Below are 22168 nucleotides of genomic sequence, written 5' to 3' on the forward strand. Positions count from 1 at the left end.
ACAGTGCAATACAGTGCAATACAGGTGCATTGGTATAATGACCATACACAGGAATCTTAGAGCGCCGCTCTAAGGGTCACGTCAAAGAAATCAGAGAGGTGTGTCCAACAACAAGTTAGGCTTAAAGGGTAACTCCACTTTTGTGGGGGGGGGGGGGAGTAAATAAAGAAATAATGATATAGCGTACACAATTGTGACACAAGTCATATTGTTATTGAAAGGTATTAAAGATTACCTTTACTTTTTAATCTGCAGCCCCTGTAGTTTTCTGTAAAATGCAATATGGCTGTTTAAAGAACGCCCCCCAGAAACATTATTTCCTGCTTGTGTGATTGGCTCACAGATTTTCCCAGAAGTCTACTCTAAGGCTGCATTCACACCTGAGCGTTTTGAAGCATGAAGCCTGAAGCTATAAAACGCTAGAGGGGAAAAAATACATTATTCTCAATGGAGATGGTTCACATCTCCACTCCAAAACACCTGAAGCCGAACGCCTGAAGCTCAAACAAGTTCTGGACCCCTTTTCACGCGAATCGGGCTGATTTGGGCGTTTTTTAACATTTGTATGTTTGTATTCCCATAGAAACTAATGGAAAGCGCAACGACAAGCGTTTCTACGGGCGTTTTGTCGCTTTAAACTGTTCTATGAAATAGAACATTCACCCAGGAAGAAGATAAAAAAAATCTACAAACATAGCAACAAATGATGAAAGAGCTGATCATTTTTCCTATTGGCTAAAATAAAAAACAACGAAGTTCAAAAACATCGGGCATGTATGCAAACGCGCAAATACGTGTGAATACGCACGACAAAACGTGCGACAAAACTCCGGAAAAAATGACTGAAAATGCTACGCTCAGGTGTGAATGCGGCCTAAGATACAAGTCTGATTTCCAGCATCCCCTTCAACAAAAATGCAATTTTTGGTGAGATAACCCCAATAGGTAATCCCATATAAAGGGACTGCATCCCTTTATATGGGATTACCTATTGGGGGTATCTCACCAAAAATTGCCCTGCAGTTTTCCTCATTAGTGCCCTGCAGGTGCTGTTTGATAATTATAAAACCACTCCGATTAGATACACACAACACAGAGGAACAAACAGGGATTTCTTTAGAATAACAAAATATAGGAATCTGCAACATACTTTGTTAAAATCCTTGCAATGTACATAAATCACCCAGAGGGGAATGTTTTTGTCAACAAAAGTGGAGTTAATTTTTAAGCTGCTTTTTCCGTATCTGTTTCTTTGCGTTCGGTGTCCTACATGTTGTTTGCATTGTGATGGTATTCAAAATTGATGGCGCCACAACACACCAACACACAAAAGTGTTTTTTATTGCATGTTGCGAAAATGCGATGGTGTTAATTCAACTTTCAGCTCCCTTTAAAGCTATGTGTTGTGGTAAAGCACGGTGTGTAGTGCATTAAAGTGTCATTCATTTTGTGGCTCTGGTTTTTGTTTTTTTGTGTTGTGTTGGCAGTCCTTTCAATGCCTTTTTGGAGTAGAAATAAACAATTTTTTTCATTTTTTTATAGCGTAAGGGAGGGTTATAACCCCTGGCAGGTGTTTTTTCTATTTGTGTCCAATTTGAGAAATTACCCTTCACTTCCTGTCTCATAGCAAACACAGGAAGTGAGTGGAAATCCCTCTATAGTGAGGGGATCCTTTGTTGTCACCAGAGTTACCAGAACCAATGTCCCCATTGATTCTGGTGTCAACCCAAAATTAGGGATTTTTTTTTTTACTTTCTTCTTTGATGATAATAATAAGCGTGACAGATAGAAAGGGTGAATCTCTCTAACAGAAGCACAGACAGCAATAAAAGCCTGACAGGTTTTTTAATCAATCCCTGCTGTGTCCATAACGTAAATATATATATATATATATATATATATATATATATATATATATATATATATATATATATATATTGTGTTTTGTTATACTTTAACCACTTGCTGACTGCCTAACGTACTTGTACTGTTGCAGGTCGGCTCTATTGTGCCAAATGATGTACCTGTACGTCATTTTGTAGGAACACTGCTCTTTGTTTTCACCCAGTCAGAGCAACCCCCCCATAGTTAGCAAGCACCAGCTAGGCACACAGTTAACCCTTTGATTGCCCCTGATGTTAACCCCATTCCCTGCCAGTGTCATTAGTACAGTAACAGTGCATATTATTTAGCACTGATCACTGTAATAATGTCACTGGTTCCCCAAAAAGTGTCAAAAGTGCCTGTTAGGTGTCCAATTTGTCCACCACAATAGCTTAGCTTGTAGACGCTATAACTTTTGCGCAAACCAATCTATATACGCTTTTTGGGATTTGTCTTATTGGCCTAAACTGGGGAAGGATTTTTTTCCATTTTTTTAATGGATATGTTTTTTAGCAGAAAGTAAAAAATATATATTTTTTTCCAAATTGTCGCTCTTTTTTTTGATTATAGCGCAAAAAATAAAAACCACAAAGGTGATCAAATACCACCAAAAGAAAGCTCTAAAAGGACATACATCTTATTTGGGTATAGCGTCGCACGACTGCGCAATTGGCAGTTAAAGTAACACAGTGCCGTATCGCAAAACATAGCCTGGTTATTAGGGGAAAGAACCTTCCGGGGCAGAAGTGGTTAATGTAGCACCTTAATGTGTGTACAATCAGACTACAAAGGTCTAAAGGGGGCCGTGGTAAAGCTAAAAGGAGCTTTATGATTTTTCCACTCATTTCCTTGACTTGTGAATCCAATATTTACTAATTATAAAAAAATAACATGTTTCTACAATTTGTCAGTTTTCAGGGTAATATTACAAGGCCACAATAATTTTTGTATTTGACAGCCATAGTACGCACTCTTGAGTAGTCAAAGCAGAGTTTCTGTAGCTACAGTGCAAATGATTTCACGGCCTATAAAGGTGATGGACATTTAAATAAAAGGCGCTAAAAGTGCTAGTATTCCCTCCCTAATGAGACAATGAGAATTTGAAAAATAAGAGTTATTTCTGAAGTATCTCAACCTTCCCTGCTCTATAATCTAATGTCAAAGATGACCGATTTGCTTTAAAACAGCATTTTAGTTACTTTTCCTGTCTGTTATAATAGTTTGAACCAGGAAAGGAGAAGTTATTGACGTCATCGTTGAGTAAAAAAAAAAAAATACACAAAGTAAGCACGTTATATATAACCATAACAACGTTTTATTACCATTAAGACTAAACTTGTATTGAAAAGATTTGATATAACAAGACAAGAAAAAGCAATAGCAAATTTTAACTATCAACTAGATTATGCATAGCGAGTAACTTTTCCTAGTACTCAGGGAAGAGCAGAACATTTTTTATTATGTTTTATTTTTTTAAAATATAGAACGGTACAGAGCACAAACATACTAAAATTATCAGTGCACTGGATGTGGGAGAGCCGATTTTTCCTTCCACTTTTAGCCCATAGCTCTGTTCATGTATCCATCAGAAGAACATTAAAATAAAGACCCAGTTTTTTGTTGTGTTGTTGTTGTTTTTTTTGTTTTGTTTCTACTGTGCAGTAAGAAAAATTATTCACGACAAACATGACAACATATCAAACAATATTTCTACACAAGATACCTTGATACGCTTGTCAATCAAGTATTATAAGAAAAACATTTTAAGACATATACAAACAGAACTAGCAAAGGATTACAACTTAATAATAAATTAACAGAAATAAAAAAAAAATAACTTTATATATATATATTTATATTATATATACACGTACACACACAAGAAATGACACAATATGCTTCTTCCCATAGTTTAAGTAAACAAATAAATAGGAATAGCCAAACCTGCTATAATTGATATTGGCCAAAATGCATTACATCAGCAATTAAATAAATACGTGTTGCAAGCAACATAAAAACAGTGTTTTAAAATGTGCCAACGCAGCCCAGTTATATTGGATAGGGCCATAAAGTGAACTCGAAAAAACTCTTTAACAAATTTAAAGCAAATGTTTTCTTTTATTATTCTAAACACATTACATTTAACTATGATACTAAGATATGTAAATGATTTTGTAGCACCTACTGCTCAAACTAAGGAAGTTTTTGCCCCACCCAAAAAACAAAAAAACAAAAGTTCTCTTTTGTTCTGCTGATACCCTATACTGATGACTTAAAGAAAAAAAATTGTCTTGCAATGCACCTCTTGCTTGATTTGGGTTTTTGACTGTGTGGGTTTGGGGGGGTGGGGAAGGGGGGACCTGTGTACAACACTCTCCCTCGCTCAATAGAATTGTTTGCATTAGGCTATGAAAAAGATACGAAGACCAACTGTTTGTAATCCTTCTTTCAAAAAACAATCTACTAATCCAATTTAAAACATATCTTGTTCTCTAAAAAGTTACCAGTGCAGTATGAATGACAAAGTTGTCAATTTTCCCCTAAATTAGCCAGTCAAAATATTATCTTATTTTTTTCAAATCCAGATTCTCTTGTAAAAATTCTTTATATTTTATAAAAATAGATTTTTCTGGAAACCCATTTTCAGCAAAGAGACAAACTCTTTGGCAACATTGTTCGCTTATTTAAATTGTTTTGCGTCATCAGGTGATCTGACCTTAGCTGTCCCCTCAGGAATCTCCTTTCAATACCAAGTTGAGAAACAATACAATTAAATGCAAAAGTATTTTTTTTTGTTCCCTTTTTGCTTATACATACTATATTGTTTCTACATATATATATATATATATATATATATATATATATATATATATATATATATATATATATAATTATACTGTATATATATATATATATACATATATACACATGCATACTCATACCCTTTGAGTGTCAGAACCTTTGCTACATTCCCACACTAAAAGGGCTTTTGGAAAGGAGGGGGGAGCAGGTCACCAATCTGAAAAGGTCTCATCTTATGAACAGAAAAGAAAGCTGAGAAAGAAAAGAAAAAAACTTTTTTCTTTTCTTTATTGTATTACATTTGTAAAAATTGTTTTTATTTTTTCAAGTTTTTTTAATTATTTTTTTTTCATTTTTTTAATTCTTCAAATGAACTCATGGTCATCTTAAAAACAGCCACCTTCAAAGAAGGCGTAAAACTAGCCGGCTGGGTTAAAAAAAGCCCTGCTCATTGTATTCTATGTATATTATATTCAACGACGACAGCTATGAAAGAACATTCAATGCATCAAAGTTTTTTTGTTATTTTTCTTTTTTCTAAGCATTATAAAATCCTTTCTGGTTTATCACAGGATATCCAATGGTAATACTTAGGCAACACTGGCTTATAAAGTCCATGGTTGGTTATAAGCCATTTATAGTCTGTTTTTTATTTTTTTCATTATATTGTTCATGAACAGAATTTATTTTAGGTCGATGTAGGCTAGAAATTCAAGACTTGTGGGTTTTGTTGGTTTTAAAGGAAACTTGCAGAACTCTGTCTCCCAAGCGATATCCATTAAGGCTGGCGATAGCCATAGCTGCTTCATCATAATTGGTCATTGTGACAAAGCCAAATCCCTTGCACTTGTTGGTGTTAAAATCACGGATGACTTTGACGTTGTTGACTGCCCCAAATGGGCCAAAAAGCTGCCAAAGGACGCTCTCATCTGAGTCGGGAGAGAGGTTGTAAACAAAGATACACCAACCGGTACCCGTGTGCCCAGGGATGTTCATTCCAACCAAGCTTGTCATTCCATCAATAGTGATTGGAGAAAACCTAAAAGGAAAGGGAGAAAACTGATATAAATAAAGTCATAACAAACATAGGTGGTAGAAATAGAGAAAGAAAAAAATGGTTTAAATATACATGAAATGGTTCTACTAATGGAAAAAATGTATAGTAATAGCAACAACAATATACATAATCCATATTTGATATCAGCCCACAATATGATCAATTTACTTTTTATACAATTTTGGATACTAAGTTTTTTTGATAGGTTTCTTATATACAGTAAATAAATGGAGGCAAATGCAATCAATGGATTCAGGCACATGAGCTAGTATTTGTAACAAATGATTTCAGGTAGTTGTCAACAAGACTCAAAAAATAAAGATTTGATTGGCCAGCAGTGGGTTTCATCTCTGCCCTGGGTATTGTTCTTCCAAACTTTAATTTTAATTAGTATTTTTTCACCCAGGTTCTTGAAATATTGAAATAATAAAAATACTGGACATAATTATTCAAATGTATTCCAAGCTCAATAAGGTAGCAAAGACATTTAATATTCAGGGGATAACAAGCCTGATATAAGTCAGGCTTTGACAAAATGTAACTTTCCAGCTGCAATTATTTAACTAATAAATTACCAACTTTTACACAATTAACTTTTTAAAAAATTTAGAACATTTCTTATATTTTAATCCATAACGTGTTGGTATGAAGGCTGGATTCCATATTGACCGACATGTATAATAAAAGAAAATATCACTTAATTTGTCATTTAATAGAAACACTGGCCTTGTAATAAAGTGCTTGTGAAGGCATAAAAGAAACCAACCAATATATAAAAGGTGAAAGTCATTAAACCTGCAAATGAAAAAAAGCTTTCAGGCAGTTAAGGCATCCACAGCTATACAGATCATTTGTTTTCATCATAACCAGATACTGGGGCCATTTGTTATGTTGAACTGCTGAGATGGACCTTTTATTTTTCAAAAATGCCAAGCATAACTTCAGGCGATAACTGATTTAGTAATGATTTACTGAATGTATTTTTACTCATCCAGGTTATATACAGAAGTCGTACTGTGCATTTATTCACTATCGTCATCCAAAACTACTATGCACATGCCTAAAATTGGGTTTGTTTAATTGATTAATTAATTACAGGATGGCAACACTGTCAGCAGACACTGACAATAAACTGGTGTCCTACTAAATCGGTTTTGCTAGCATCAGTTCATATCTAACTACTTTTCCTTTTCATCTTTATTAAATGGTGGCACGGAAACCCTTCTATTGAATTTGATAGCTGTAGGGTTGATTTACTAAAACTGGAGAGTGCGAAATCTGGTGCAGCTCCGCATAAAAACCAATCAACTTCCAGTTTTTTTTTTGTCAAAGCTTAATTGAACAAGCTGAAGTTAGATTGGCTACCATGCATACCAGATTTTGTACTCTCCAGTTTTAATAAACCCCACTGCTCCTCTCTATATGCTCTGCTCCTGTAGACCTAAATTTTTAATTAACTGAGCTTAAAAGTCACCCATTGCCGACAACAGGCTTTGATGTGGTGGGCATTTTAATTTTTGCAAATCATGCTTGTCCTTCAATTTAAATTTTTCCTACAAACATTACTCCCCCAAAGCCATCTGATTGCTCAAATTCTCATCTAAATGTTAGCAAATTATAAGTGGCATTTAGCAGTCAAGTGACCTAGGGAAGATTCTTTGCAGTGAACACTGGACTCAAGCCTCGTACACACGACCGAGGAACTCGACGGGCGAAACACATCGTTTTCCTCGTCGAGTTCCTTGTTAGGCTGTCGAGGAACTCGACAAGCCAATTTTCTCCATTCCCGTCAAGGAAATAGAGAACATTCTCTCTTTTTGGCTCGTCGAGTTTCTCAACAGTTTCCTCGACGAAAATGTACACATAACCAGTTTCTTCGGCAAAAAAATATCTCCCAGCAAGTTTTTTGCCGAGAAACTCGGTCGTGTATACGAGGCCTCAGAAGGAAAGCCAAGCCAGAACCTGCTGCCAACAGCGAACAGCTTTTAAAAATGTTAAGATCAGTTATTTGTGAAGAGGTAGAGTCCTTACTATTGGGATGGTTTGGGTCATGCTGTACCAGTGCTGGGCTCACTCTTGAAGAAACTAGACCACCAGAAAACCCCCCACTAGCACTGCCATGTCTGCTATATCTTAAGACTTCTTGGCTATATCTGGTCAGCTTATAGATGACAAATCATACATTGCCATGGCCAATTGTCAATAAGAAGAATGTATTAACTTTGAATTATTTAGAGTAATGCTTTAGTGACAGATGATAGGTCATCAGACCTGTTTACTTTTCTTTTGATCTATACATCTTCTAACTTCTGTAAATCTGATGTTTAACAGTGGATTTCCAATAATGATTAATTATTCCATTCCATGTCTGATTGTCAGTGAATTGGACAAATTAATTTTGTTTTATATAGGGTCATGTTTCAGTTACAGATCATGATGAGTCATCTGACCTGTTTTAGTCTTTGCTCATCTACTTCTTCTAACTGCTGTAAAACTGATGTTTAAAGGTGGATAATATTGTCTATAAGATTCCATAAAACTCACATAACTGTGTTTAATTTTTAAATTTTGGGGAAAAATCTTACTTTGCAATCCTGTTACTGGTTTATCATGGTGTTGTCCTGCCTGTTAAGATAGTGGATGTAATTTTGGGCATTTGCCTAAATTAAAGTGTATTTTCAAGTGTATTTTGTTTTCTTTTTGGATAGAGTAGGGAAGGGTTTTAAATCACACTCAGATTTTTTTTTTATGTCTGTGTATCATTAAGAAATCCTGTGTCCCAGAGAAGGAACAGGAAGTTAAAGGAAATCTTCCAAAATAGTTGTGAAATAGGTGTCTCCTTTGGAAGATTGCCCTTAACTTCTTGGTCTGGGAGCACAATTTTCAATAGTCAGCAGTACAAATCGAGAGATGAATCTCCCCAATGGGGATACACACAGAAATAAAATCTGTACAGAGGTTCTAACCCTTTCCCATTCTATCCAACACAAAAGCTTAGTGATACACTTGAATGTATTATACAAAACGGAAAGACCCCCTAATCCATACCAATTAAATTTGGAATAGGTCATTGTTGACTCTTAGAATTAATTTTTAGTCAGTGTAGCTGGTATACCTTAACTGCTGCTGTAGCCCACCTGTGGATAAAAACAAAATGGTGAAAAAAATGGAACCACACAATACACTGACGTCCTTAGAAAAGTAAAAATCAACAGAAGTCCCAACTCAAAAGAACAGAATCTTGCATGCTGGTGGGAAAAAAGGAGCAATTAAATAAACACAAATAAAGTTAGTGAATTAAAAAAAAAATAACAAAACAAACAGAAAAGAAATAAATTATAGCACCAATCTGTGCCAACATGGACATCTGGCATTCTGTAAAATTCTAATTACCTCTTAACGCCATAGGCCATATTAAGCAAATTGTCCAGCCTGAAAGAGAAGGAGTGTCTTTGGGTTAATGTCTTACAGATGGTAAGAGAGCTCAATGGAGCCTTTATTAATGACGTCCCTTTTCAATAGAAAGACAAATCTTCTAACACTTGATTAGCTGCTGGGCGGTTTAGCCTGTAGGAGTCAATCAAGCAGCATTTCATACATTGAAAAACCTCCAGAAATGTAACAGCCTGCCTTTTAACTTCTCTACTCAAATAATGTGGACAGGAACAGATGCTGTATGTAGGGCTTAAAGTGCACCTGTAGCTCTGGAGAACAAAATACACTGCACAGTAGGCAGGTATATTTTTTTTAAATAAAATTTCAATCATATTTGGAAGGACAAAATATAGCCTTCATATATCAAGTCCTCATATACCATATCTTACCCTCACACCATTATTAGAAAGCTGGGGTGATGCAAAGACACCCGGTAATAGCAGGTGTCTGCTACACAATGCAAATACCACTCTACTATAATGCACACAGGTACATCACCTTAAACACTGTTAGGGTTGGAGGACACACTGAATACAAAGCCTGATATCAAAAGTGTTGCCAGCCAGCAAAGAGAAGACGGCTGATATAATGAAAGTTTTCATTGATTTAACAACATAAGAAAAAAATGTATTATGATATCTGATTGACTGAAGCCCAATGTTGCTCTGAATTTAAAACTTCTATAAATACATCCTCCATTAATAGCAATGATTTTATAATGATGAGGCAGGAGGGGTGCTGTGTGTTTGCCTGTAGCTGGAAGTATTTTCAAGGATCCAGCAGCATATTAAGATTGTGGTCTGTCGGAAAGTGTAATTGGACAGGCTATGGGCATTCATGATTTGCATATTCGTAAACAGTAAATTCAATTTAAACCAAGCTCTGTCTGACCTTTGGAGCTACAGGCACTGTGGAGAAGTTAATTCTCAAAGTCCACAACAAAAGCACTGAAGTCATCCAAACTATTCTCTCCACAGCTCAGCTCACCATACTCTCCCATCCCAGAGCACTTGCTCTGTGTTAACATAAAAACATAGATGTCTGCTAAGTCCCTGCTGGGATGGGGAGCAAGGAGAGAATGACACAAATGTCCTCAGTGGTTCTGATGTGAATTTTTGAGTGTTAATTGGTGCAGTTAAAATGTCAGGCTCATTTAATTGTTACATTTGTAAGGATGTTGATATTTAAATGTCTACTGCCTAACCACAGGTTCAATTTAACTTTTGTATCCACAGGATGTCTTCTTTACAGGGTACTATTAGGTGCAAAGTGCAGGCACTCTAAAAGAGTATTGCCTTGGGCCTAGCAATATCTTAAAGGATCACTGTACATAGCCTTGAATAATATAAGAGTTTTTAACAACATTCACAAATGAAAATGTAAAGACATTATCAGAACAAGTGATGTTTAAAATGAGTGAAATAAAAAAAAAAAGAAGCTTTTGGTTTAACATACACTTTACCCATTTTTTTTAAACTTTAGAGTGACAAAGACCTAAGTTTCCATCAAGTTTTTTATTCCTGCATGTGACCCAATTATTTTTTTTTACCCTTCCCTGTGATTCCAGTACAAATAAACATGGGTGTTACGGGCTATCGCCGAGATAGGACACGAAAACAACCACAATACAGAAGATAACAAAACACTATGTACCAAGTGCTTGGTATTGGCAGGGATCCAAGTCGGATCCCTGTTCAATATCGCGCCGCGGCTAAACGCAACCGCAGCTAAAAGCACTGTACAAATGCAGCTGACCGCTGTGCCTGGAGTCTTGAATTCCAGCAAAACATAAACATACTTTTAGCTGCGGCAAAACAGCCGTTCGTCTGAAAGGGGCCTAAGAGCTGTGGACCAAGTTGCTTTGCAGGCAAAGAGGAAAAAGGAGGGTGCAAAAATCCAAGACTGGTGCAGCTGGCATTTCACATTTGGAAGATGCAGCACAAAATCATACAAAACAAGTAACCAGTGCTCAATAGACTGGATATACTGGGGATGGATGAGCCATGTAGAGGAAAGCCAGGCCATAATTAAAACAGTTTAGTTTATTGTCCACATAGTAAAACCATAAGGCAAAAAAACAACTATACCACTTTGATGTCCTGGGCGTTGGTGGGCTAACTGAATCAAATCCAACAACCGGGGTGCCATTAACCATGCCTGGGAGAGATGGATAACTGTTGTCCAGGAAGTCAAGCCAGGACGCGCCCGGATGTCATCACTATGGGACGGCAGTGGGAAGTGTGTGTGTAGTCAAGATGGAGGCCTCAAGAAACCAGTGTGGAACACAGTCCGGTCTGTTGCCGTGAAGACGCGTTTCACGCACATGTGCTTTATCAAAGTCGTTGGCTTTTTACCTTATGGTTTTACTATGTGGATAATAAAACTGTTTTAATCATGAACTGGCTTTCCTCTACATGACTCATCCGTCCCCCGTATATCAAGTGTATCGAGCCCTGGTTAATTGTTTTGTTCAATACAGAAGATCTAATCCTTCCTCCCTCTTCTAAAAACATAATTGTATCTGTGTTGCCATTGAAGGAATTTCTGATACTGTTTGCCCTGACAGGGGACAAAAATGGCAAAAAACACCTAAGGTTTTGAAGCTTCCCCATTCTATAAATAAAAAAAATTGGTCCAGAGATGGAATTTAAGACTGTGTGTAATCACTGGACCAATAAAAAAATACTCTGGTCCCATTATGCAAAAGGGAGCATTATTCAAGGCATCAGATACTGGACTACTCTCCGTTGAAAATATAATAATGCTTTCATTGGCTATATTTAGTGATTCCAGCAGCTCTTCATTTTATAACAATATCTTGGTTTTCTATCAGACAGGACTTGTTTTTTAATGCAAACTCAGAGTCCATTTAAAATGTAAAGGGAGTGCAAAGACTGACACCCTTTCTGCCATTAGCTTGTCTATCGCTTCATGTAAGCTCGAAAATGTTAATTCCATGTAATGCTTGGGATGTTCCCTGATCGACAGCAAATAATGTTTCATTCGCCTGGGACCTCACCTGTCAGAATCAAGATGGTTTAGGCAGTAGAAGTCTGCTCCAATTTTTGGAACAAAATCAGAGTACAGAATGTTACATTTTTGGAAGGTCTAAAGAGGGATTTGTGAGGTGGGGGGAGTAGAGATGTCACCAAAAATAGTTATGCATTTAGAAGAAGGCAAGCAATAATTAATCTTTTTTTTCCTAGACACTGCACGCACCGATATTAAAAAATGATAGCTCGTAAAAGATTTCAGCTTCCAAGCACTGCCTAGCAGCCCTGTAAAGCACCATGGGAGCATATTGGAAGGAAGCTGATCAATACCTTCTGAAACTTGGCAAAAGATTAGTTCTCAGCCTTGAATAAAATAGGCCTTTGAGCAGTTTTGAGTGAATAATCAATCTATCTTACACAGAGACGAGGAGACATCCTCGCTTACACCATATTACCCCTTTACACTGGAAAAAATGAGCTACTGGCCTATCTGGCATCAGCAGAATTAACACTTTCCCAGCCACTGTGGAGGACAGTCAGTCTAATAACTCCAGAGAATAAATTGGCTTTTCCATCACCCGGCACCAAATGAATATTACCTTTCTATTGTATATGCTGTGTGAACCGAGACATTGCCGTCTCCATTTACATATTTTCTAGCCAGCCGTAGTAAGCAATCTCTTACCATAAAGATAAGCCAGCTAGCCAACAAATCAATGTCTGAAGATACAGATATCAGCATAAACAAAGCCTTGGTCTGCTTCTGCATGTCTTGCCAGCCCCTGATGCGCACAAACAGCACTTTTCTTATTGTGCACCACAAAATTAAAGGCAGACAAGGACAGAACAAATTTTCTTTCCAATGAATACACAAAGATTTGATAGCACTATATGACATTCTTAGGGTGTGTGTGTGTATGGCAAAAATGGTGATTTAAGAGCAAATCAGTGCACAGCACAGAAGAATAGCCAAGCTTGAAAAAACATTTTTTTCACTACAGCAGCAAAGGTTGAAAGAGGGTAGACTTAGGGAGAGAGGAAACATTTCCATATAAAAGTGTTGTTGTTTAAGATCAAGAGTGGCAGTGATATCATGCCATGCCAGTGAAAGAAAACACATTTTCTTGGTCAGGCAAGTAGTGATGTCATCGTGGTGTGAAAAAGTAATTTAGAAACCTTTAGGACCTTCCCTATTCCTTTCCGAAGGCTAAATGGAGTTTCCAATACCCAGAGTTATAAGAAGTCTCACAAAGCAACTGAATAAATGGAGGTCGCCAACCTCCCTATGGTGACATAGTGTTTATGGTAGCTCCAGTCCCATTCCTACTTATTGGCCTAAAAGCAATTCCTTTCACACACTGCTGCAACACCAGTACCTCTATAATTTATATATGTCATTCTACAAAAAATCATGCAAGATTAACTGAAAGGTTAGCCAATTTTGCTACTAAACGCTAAAAAAGTGTGCTTCTCTAGATTGGCTGTTATGATGAACTGAGTTTTTACACAACAGTCCTGACGAAATATGAGTGACCAGCATTCACTAGAGCCACTCATTGCAGTTTTCAATGAATAGTAGGATTAGTCAGTCTTGAGTTATTTTTAGTCATGCGTTGGTCACATATACATGTTGGTCACCCATGTAATAATAGTTTGTCTTAAACTGTCCACATGTTTTTAATTTCTTAATTGTTAACCAAAGTATTTATTTCATTTAAAACACATTTTTGAGAAGAGGACTTCCATTGTAGTTATTTGACTTTATGCTACACTTTGACATGATCCCTCAAAATAAATGTATAATTACCTGAACCTCTGTGCCTGGTGGTGAAGAGGACCTGGGTAACGTCTGTTGGGGGACTGATAGAGCTGGGAGAGCAATGCTTGGCTAGTTTTCTGACTAGGATTGTTGGCAAATTTCACAGTTATTGGTTCACTTGCTCCACTTGGCTTTTGTCCGTTCAGGCCCTTTATGGCTTCCTCTGCCTCTATTCTCTTGTCAAAGCGGATAAATCCAACTCCCCGAGACACACCTGTAAGTAAGACATTATGATTTTATTGGTAAAAGCCTAAATGTACAGTGGAAAAACAGTTTGTGCTGTAATAAGGCAGGCTAGATGGACTGGGAGTAGAAACTTGGTTGATCAATGTTTGTATAATTCATTGCCATCTTTAGCTAATTGAAGAGTATTCTGCCATAAAAATTGTTTACTTTTCTAGCACTTGTCCAGAATTTTAATGGGGCTATAAGGTAACCTTATCAAAAAGAAGAAGCAGCACTCTGATAGGGCCGGTTGGTAAACAAAAGGAACCAGCTTGGATCACACTTCAGAAGCTACTGACAGGCGGTGAGGAAGTGATGAGATGCCTTCTAACTGCTTGTTTTAACCCCATTTTTGGCGACAAATGCACTGCAACCTCATGCATTGCACCTGGTTGCTGAGCATTTGCTGTGTTCCCCATTGACCTGAGTGTTTTGCTTGCTGTCCGCTGATCACAACATGTTGGGTAAACTTTGCTGCCGGCATGAAGTGAGGCATTATGACCATGGCATGTAAAGAACCCTGTCTATTGCCTATTGCAGCATAGGTGGGGAGGTTGAGAAGCAGCAAAAAAACAAGCATTTTTACTGCCCCCCCAACCACATGTCTAAATGACATGCCTAAAATTGACTAGGGAAAAAAACTCAGTCCAGGGAGATATAGAACAAAGCTAATGTTATACCTAAATGAAAAGTTAGGCCTCAGGCAAGTGCCCTTTCTACCTTGCCCTTAAGATGGCTTGATTGCCATATGAATACACTTATGCTTCATGAGGAAGATGGTGGTTTCTTGTTATCTACAGAGCAAGGCTTATACCAACAAGCTGGAGTTGAACGTGAAGTGAAGTTTATATTCATGGGATTATGTAAGAATATATTGAAAATTATTGCAATCCTGGCACAAACTGACTTTCTGAACACATTTTGATATCTTTCAATGTACAGTAAGTATATCATAGGTTGAGAACATCACGCTCTTCTTTTTATTTAATCGAAAAAAAAAAACCTCTTTCTAAATAATTGCTACTAAATAGAAATAGTATTTGGAAGGCTTGCATCTTGAAAGTTATTCAGTAAACATACATTTTTGAGAAGATTTGGGTGTTTGCATTCATTGTTATTTTATTTTTTGCAATTTTTTTGGGGCACCAGGCCCCTGTGAAAGGAACTGGGAGTGGCACATTTTAAAACATTTTAAACCCCATCCCTAGCAATGCATATTTAACTTTTCCTCCTATCCCTGCCATCCCATTCTGGCACTGGTAAGAACATACTAGACACTTCAGAATATGAAGAAGCATTTGACTTATTCCATGTGACCGTGTTGGATCAATTACCAAGCACCAGCACTTTCACATGGAAAGAGTCTATATCCTCAGTGTAAGCCATAACTTGAGAGACTCATGGTCTACATGAAATTCTTTTTTCTGCCCCTTGGATCTGAATACAGCTAAAGAAGGGGTAAAGGAAAGCTAAGTATGTGCTGCTGGGCAGGGGACATTATAGTAAATGTGTTGTTTTGTTCTTCATGGGCAAAGCAAAGCTTCACATAAAAGATGTCTTGACATCATGACATATTGTGATAGATGTATATTAAGAGGAGAAATTCTGTTTTGAATTTCTTATATTAGTTCATCTCTTCTGATTGTATAACAAAACAACCCCAAACCTGGACTGTCTCGTGTAAATGCCCTGAAGCAGGAACTGAAATAGAAGGTTCACTCCCTGCCACTGAAGATCTCTTCCCACAGTGCTCCAAGCCAGTTTGAACTGTTTCCATTTTACTAATGGGCAGACTGATGGAGCTATGCCTTTGATGAAAAAACAAAACAAGTGGGAATCCCTTGTTTGGACTGCCAACAATGGCCAAAGGCAAGAGTGCAAGTGTTTTGATATCTGTTGAACCATCTTATAACAGTGTGTACCTGTAACTTGATCAACTAAAATTCTTGAGGTGATGATGCGTCCATACTGTGAAAATAACTGTTCCAGTTCTTTCTGCGTCATCGTTTTTGGAAGGCCGCTAACATACAAGTTAGCATCACGGATTGATGCGGAACTGGGGCGGGCATAGGAAACCTGGTCAAGAAGAAAGGAAATGTTTGTAATCAGGTGTTTTTCTCTAATACAAAGTCTCCTATGGAACTAGAAACAAATTATAAAAAAAAAGATTTGGTTGTAAACAATGTTTTTTTTTATAGCATAGCTTTTCTGATGTGTAAATATAATATAATGTCTAAATATAATCTACGTTTATCAAATTTTCTGAAGCTAGGAGGGGCAGTAATAAACTAATAATATGAAAATAAGTGGATCTGAAAAATTATTCTTTGAGAAAAATCTGCTGGCAGTGCCTTCATGACTTTAAGGTCAATGGATTTTAAAAGAACCGGTACTGAGAGAAACATGTGGGCTGCCATTAATGCCCTCCTGAGAATTCTGATTGACTGAATTTCTCTAAAATCAGACCTTTCTGAGTAACTGACCCTGAAAAGTCTGTAGCCAGTAAAGGCAGAACTCTTAGGCCGGGTACACACGAACAAACATGTATGGTGAAAGCGGTCCGTCGGACCGTTTTCACCATACATGTCTGCCAGAGGGCTTCTGTACGATGGTTGTACACACCATCGTACAGAAGTCCGCGCGTAAACAATACGCGGGGCGTGTCCGCAGTGTCGCCGCGTCGATGACGCGGTGTCGCCGCGACAATGACGCAGCGTCGTGGGCGGCCCGCCTTTAAAATGCTTCCACGCATGCGTCGAAGTCATTCGACGCATGCGAGGGACGGCGGGCGCCTGGACATGTACGGTAGGTCTGTACTGACGACCGTACATGTCCGAGCGGGCAGAATTCCAGCGGACTGTTTTAAAACAAGTCCAGGAATATTTGTCCGCTGGGAAAAGGCCCGGCGGGCAAATGTTTGCTGGAATTCGGCCCGCTCGCGCCCACACACGACCAAACATGTCTGCTGAAACTGGCCCGCGGACCAGTTTCAGCAGACATGTTTGGTCGTGAGTACGGGGCCTTAATGTGTATACCTTTGCCAAGTACCATTTCAGAAAGTTTTGAAAACCACATAGTCAGTATAACAGCCAAGCAGTTAGCATTTTAAAAATTACTCCAGCATCTGCAGTCTTAATATTTCCCTTTATACAGGTTTCCTTCAAGGCAGCCTTAATATGTCTGTGCTTGTCCCTCTATCATGACTACATAATCATAACTGACACATAGGGGTTGATTTACTAAATGTGGAGAGTACGAAACCTGGTGCAGATGTGCATGGCAGCCAATCAGCTCCTAACTTTAGCTTGTTTAATTATGCTTTGACAAAAGAGATGGAAGCTGATTGGTTGCTCCGCACCAGATGTTGCACTCTTCAGTTTCAGTAAATGAACCCCATAAACTACAAGTAAAAAAAAGAAAAATATTCTATAGTGTAATCACAATAGGTTTAGAATGTCACTGATGGGAGAGAGTTGCCACACACAAGGGTTCTAATTTTTATGAACATTTACGCATGTGCCTGATAGTTGGAACCATGAGGCCAAAACAAAAGGCTTTTTTCCCCCAAAAACATTTTTTCTGAAATAAAATAGGGGTTATTTTAATACTGTCACATATAGATACAAACAGTGCTTAGAAGAGCTTTTAATTCATCATTCAACTTGATATAAAAGCCAAAAGCCAAGACCAATGCCAAAGCCAAAATACCAATATATACGGCGGGTTCTTCAAAAAGTTTCTGCACTTTTTTAAACTAAGGTTTATATATATATATATATATATATATATTTTTATATATATATATATATATATATTAATATATATATATATATATATATAAACTTTTTGAAGACCCCTCGTACATGTCCATATAATGAAAGTTAAAATACAAGTGTCTTACAACTGTCTTATGGCGTTCAATAAGCATTCATCCTTTCATAAAGTCTTTTGAAACGTTACAGAATCAGATACAACCAACTCATTTTGGGTAAAACGCTTTCCCCTACTTCAGGGCCTGAACAATGAATGTTAATAAAATCAAGATAGAAAGCACTAGAGGACCTGATTTAAGGCTTAATTGAAACTAACATCTCATAAAAGCAATATCAATGGCCATTTGGGTCTAGAAGATTTAGCTAGCCAGCCATATTGATCAACCCACAACATAATAGTGAAGACATCATAATATTAGTGTTTCTTCCTGTATCATTGAGGACTGCCCACAAACACCAATGGAGGAGGAGAGGAAGGATATGAGGATGTCTCATGGCTGGATGAAGGTAAAAAGGTATGCATGGTGATATTTTTCTCAAGCTTTGAGGTGGGGGATGCTTTGGTGGGAAGAGCATTAAGGGTAGGCTACAAAAGGTGGACTTTTATTATAATCACAGTACCATAAATGATAACATACAAAACAGCGAATAGGTCCCCCATCGGCCTGTTATGGGCATTTCAGGAGGAAAAGAAAATGAGATTTAAACATGCCATACACTAGGTGTGACTGCATTTTATTTGTTTAATAAATATTTGTCTTATCACGATATAATGATAGGGCATTTTGGTGGGAGCCTGTCATTTATTTTTCATTGTTTTACAGTTTGTAGTTGGGTACTAGTCTGCACACTCAGTGGTGCAGTACACCACTTAGTTTTTGAATAGCAGACCCCCACCCCATGAAACACACTGAAAAATTTGAAGGCTAGGCCCAAAGAACACAGCAGTTTAAGATTTGTGAACAGGAAATAATACAGAAGAAAATAAAGAGCATACAATAATTATAGGTACAAATGTTAGAGAGCTAAAAGTCTACTTTAAGACCCCTTTCACACTGAGCCGCCCATAGCGTCAGCGGTAAAACGCCGCTATTTTTACCGCCGACGCTATGGGTGGATTTGCCGCGCATTTCGGCTGCTAGCGGGGCGCATTTAAGCTAGCGGCAGCGAAAGGGTTAAAACCACCCGCAATGCGCTGCTGCGCTGTCCCATTGATTTCACACCACACCGCTCCTTTACCGCTCAAAAGATGAGGCTAGCAGAACTGTTTTTACCATCCTGCTAGTGCAACGCTCCAGTGTGAAAGCCCTCTGGCTTTCACACTGGAGACAATGGAGCAGCTTTTTAAGGGCAGATTGCAGGCACTATTTTTAGCGCTATAGAGCCTGCAATACGCTCTCAGTGTGAAAGGGGTCTAATGGCTCCCCTATGCCTAGACTGTGTACTGTAGCTTTGTCATCCATCAAAAGCTCTATATCATCATTGTTATTTAATTCTCTTTCTGTGTATGAAACTATTAGACAGATCTAATAAAATCTCAGATATTTTCCATAATCAAAAGCCTTTGTAGCATTCCTGATGTGCAAGAGTCCCCTAAAACACATCTAATCCACCCCCAACTGCAAAACGATCGTTTTCCTTCTTTATCTAATCCAAGTTTTAAAAATAGATGTTGACTCAACACAGAAAATGTGACTAATGTGAGATTCAGCAGAATGGATAAAGAAAGACAAACTTGCAGTTTTGCGTGATTGGCTGAATGTGGGCCTTCTAGTTCAATGCTCCTAGTAACTGTAAATATTGCTTGTAAGACTCAGTCCTAGAAACATGTATTTAAAATGTCATTTGTAGGTCAAAAAAAAAAAAAACGCTTCGCAACCTCAGCTGCCAGTCCGCAGGATTTACAGCAAACGTTGGATGGCAACCAAAGCCTCAAGCGTGGATGGGGTTAAATTTATGTGTATAAGCTATTTTGTTAGCTAAAATAATTCTTCCATGCAGTGGAAATGTTCAGCTAATGAGAAGTACATTTTTTGAATGCACTTTTAATCCCATTTCTTCTCCCCATGAGGCGGATTTGCTTTGTAAGTACAGGAGACCAAATTTGGTGCAATTTTTATGGAATTTTCAGAATAATTTCAACACAAATTGCAACCTTTTTATGACATTTTAGTTGTATATTAAAAAAAAAAGAAAGAAAGGGGGTAATCCACAAAGATCCGGCATAACTTAATTTTTCCCATTTAAGTTACACTGCCTTAAAATTTCTACCTAAGTGCCCGATCCACAAAGCACTTACCTAGAAATTTTTGACTGTGTAACTTAAATTCCGCCGGCGCAAGGCGTTCCTCTTTTCATGGGGGCGATTCCCATTTAAATTAGGCGCGCTCCCGCGCCGGCCGTACTGCGCATGCTCGCGACGTCATTTTCCCGACGTGCATAGCGCGAAATTACGTTACGCCGAGCTTTGTGGATTGCGACGGGTCAATAAAGTTGCGTCGAAAAAAAAAAAAGATACGGCGCGAAAAAAAAATTAAAAAAAAAAAAAAAATTGCGTCGCTGGACAGAAGGGTCTGTTTTTACATGGTGTAAACAGTTTACACTTTGTAAAAGCAGCCCTAATTTTGCGTTTGCAAACTAAAACTTACGGAGAAAAAACGAAGCTGAAAAGCTTCGTGGATCTCCGTAAGTGCTAATTTGCATACCCGAGGCGGCATTTCGACACGAAATGCCCCCTGCGGCGGATGCGGTACTGCATCCTAAGATCTGGCAGTGTAAGTCCCTTACACATGCCGGATCTTCTGCCTAACTATGGAAAACTGGTTCTGTGGATCAGTTCCATAGTTAGAAACAGGGATACGACGGCGTAACAGCAGTTACGCCGGCGTATCCCTTTTGAGGATCTGGCCCAAAGTTCTTTTCATGAAATTATGATTAGAATGTATATCTTCCTATCTACAAAGCTCTTTTTTTGTGAAGTCGCTCACTGAATTGCACAAGCTATGTTGTTCTTTTTCTCTAAAAGCAGCCACTATATTCTTATTTATCCTACTGTGGTCATCCCAGACTTCTAAATTTAGCCTGGACTCTTAAACACGTACCCCAAACTAAAAGTGGAGTTTCCATCCCCAATTTTGTTTTTCATTATTGTGCTCATTAGACCAAAAAAAAAAAAATGTACTCACCTGGAAATGCCTGTTGCTATGTGGTCCCACGAAATCTGCCTTCGGAATCACCTAGGATTCTGACATCATCTCCCTCGGTTTCTCAGCATGCTAATGCTCCTGGGAAATGTGTATCATAATTTCCCAGGATGCAGTGTGCTCCCCCATTATAACTCCCCATCCAAGACTTCCAGGAAGTAAGTGCTTGTGGGCTTCACAATGCCCACAAGCAAAATGACAACGGTGTGGACATAGTTTTATAAACTATCTTTTTTGAATAACTATGCGGAGCGGCGGCGGATTGTAAAATAGTAAGTGACCGGATTTATATTATAAAAACGCATGATGAAAGGACATACATTTAAAAAATGCTAATTGTGGTTGGAACCCCGCTTTAAGACTATCAAGCTTTGGTCTATCAGCCAAAATCAATAATATATAAAAAAAAAAAAAAAATATATATTCCACAAATAATAAATATATTTCAGACTGAAAATCCAAAGAGTTATCCTATTACCTTTATCAATAAGTATGGTGTTTGTTTTCTCTGGTAAAGCAAAACTCAATGTTTGTAAAAAAAAAAATAATAATAATAATAATAATAATAATAATAATAATATTAATATAGCATTGAGAAATTGCTACTCAGGCCATTTTGCAATTTGATGTGTTAAAAATGATCTTTCTATTTCAATCCGCAGACACTGCAGTTTCTAAAACTATCAAAACTTTCAATGCAATGTGGCAACCTGGAGTTATTCTGTATAACGTTGGTGTGCCCCAGAAATGTCATTTCCTGCTTCTGTGATTGGCTCATTGATTTCCTCAAAAGTAACATTTTAGACATCCCCTGGAATTTCATTTTTGGTGAGATATTCACATAGAGTTGTCTACTAAAGAGAACACAGAGCTAGCCAGGTGATTATAATAAAGTCTGACCCTCTCATTCAGGAATCAGTTTGAAAGGAACATGGTGAAACAAAGAGCTATTTCTTTGGAAAAGAAGGTAGGAATCT

The 22168-nt window shown here is 37.7% G+C and overlaps 1 protein-coding gene across 7 annotated transcripts in view; it reads right to left on the bottom strand.

Annotated features, from left to right (window-relative positions):
• Positions 1 to 5047: 5047 nt before the first annotated feature.
• ELAVL4 (ELAV like RNA binding protein 4) overlaps positions 5048 to 22168 on the bottom strand; it is a 150685-nt gene continuing 133564 nt past the window's right edge. For 4 of the 7 annotated variants that reach the window (XM_040360517.1, XM_040360519.1, XM_040360522.1 and 1 more), the window contains exons 5-8: positions 16138 to 16291; positions 13979 to 14204; positions 9137 to 9175; positions 5048 to 5725 (exon numbers count right to left, since the gene is read on the bottom strand). In XM_040360517.1, the coding sequence (XP_040216451.1) occupies positions 5398 to 5725; positions 9137 to 9175; positions 13979 to 14204; positions 16138 to 16291 (747 nt within the window). In that variant the 3' untranslated portion in view covers positions 5048 to 5397. The remainder of the gene's footprint in view (positions 5726 to 9136; positions 9176 to 13978; positions 14205 to 16137; positions 16292 to 22168) is intronic. The other 3 variants (XM_040360523.1, XM_040360518.1, XM_040360520.1) reach the window with 2 other exon arrangements.

This window comes from Rana temporaria, chromosome 7 (genome assembly GCF_905171775.1).
Source record: "Rana temporaria chromosome 7, aRanTem1.1, whole genome shotgun sequence".
Taxonomy (NCBI): Eukaryota; Metazoa; Chordata; class Amphibia; order Anura; family Ranidae; genus Rana; species Rana temporaria.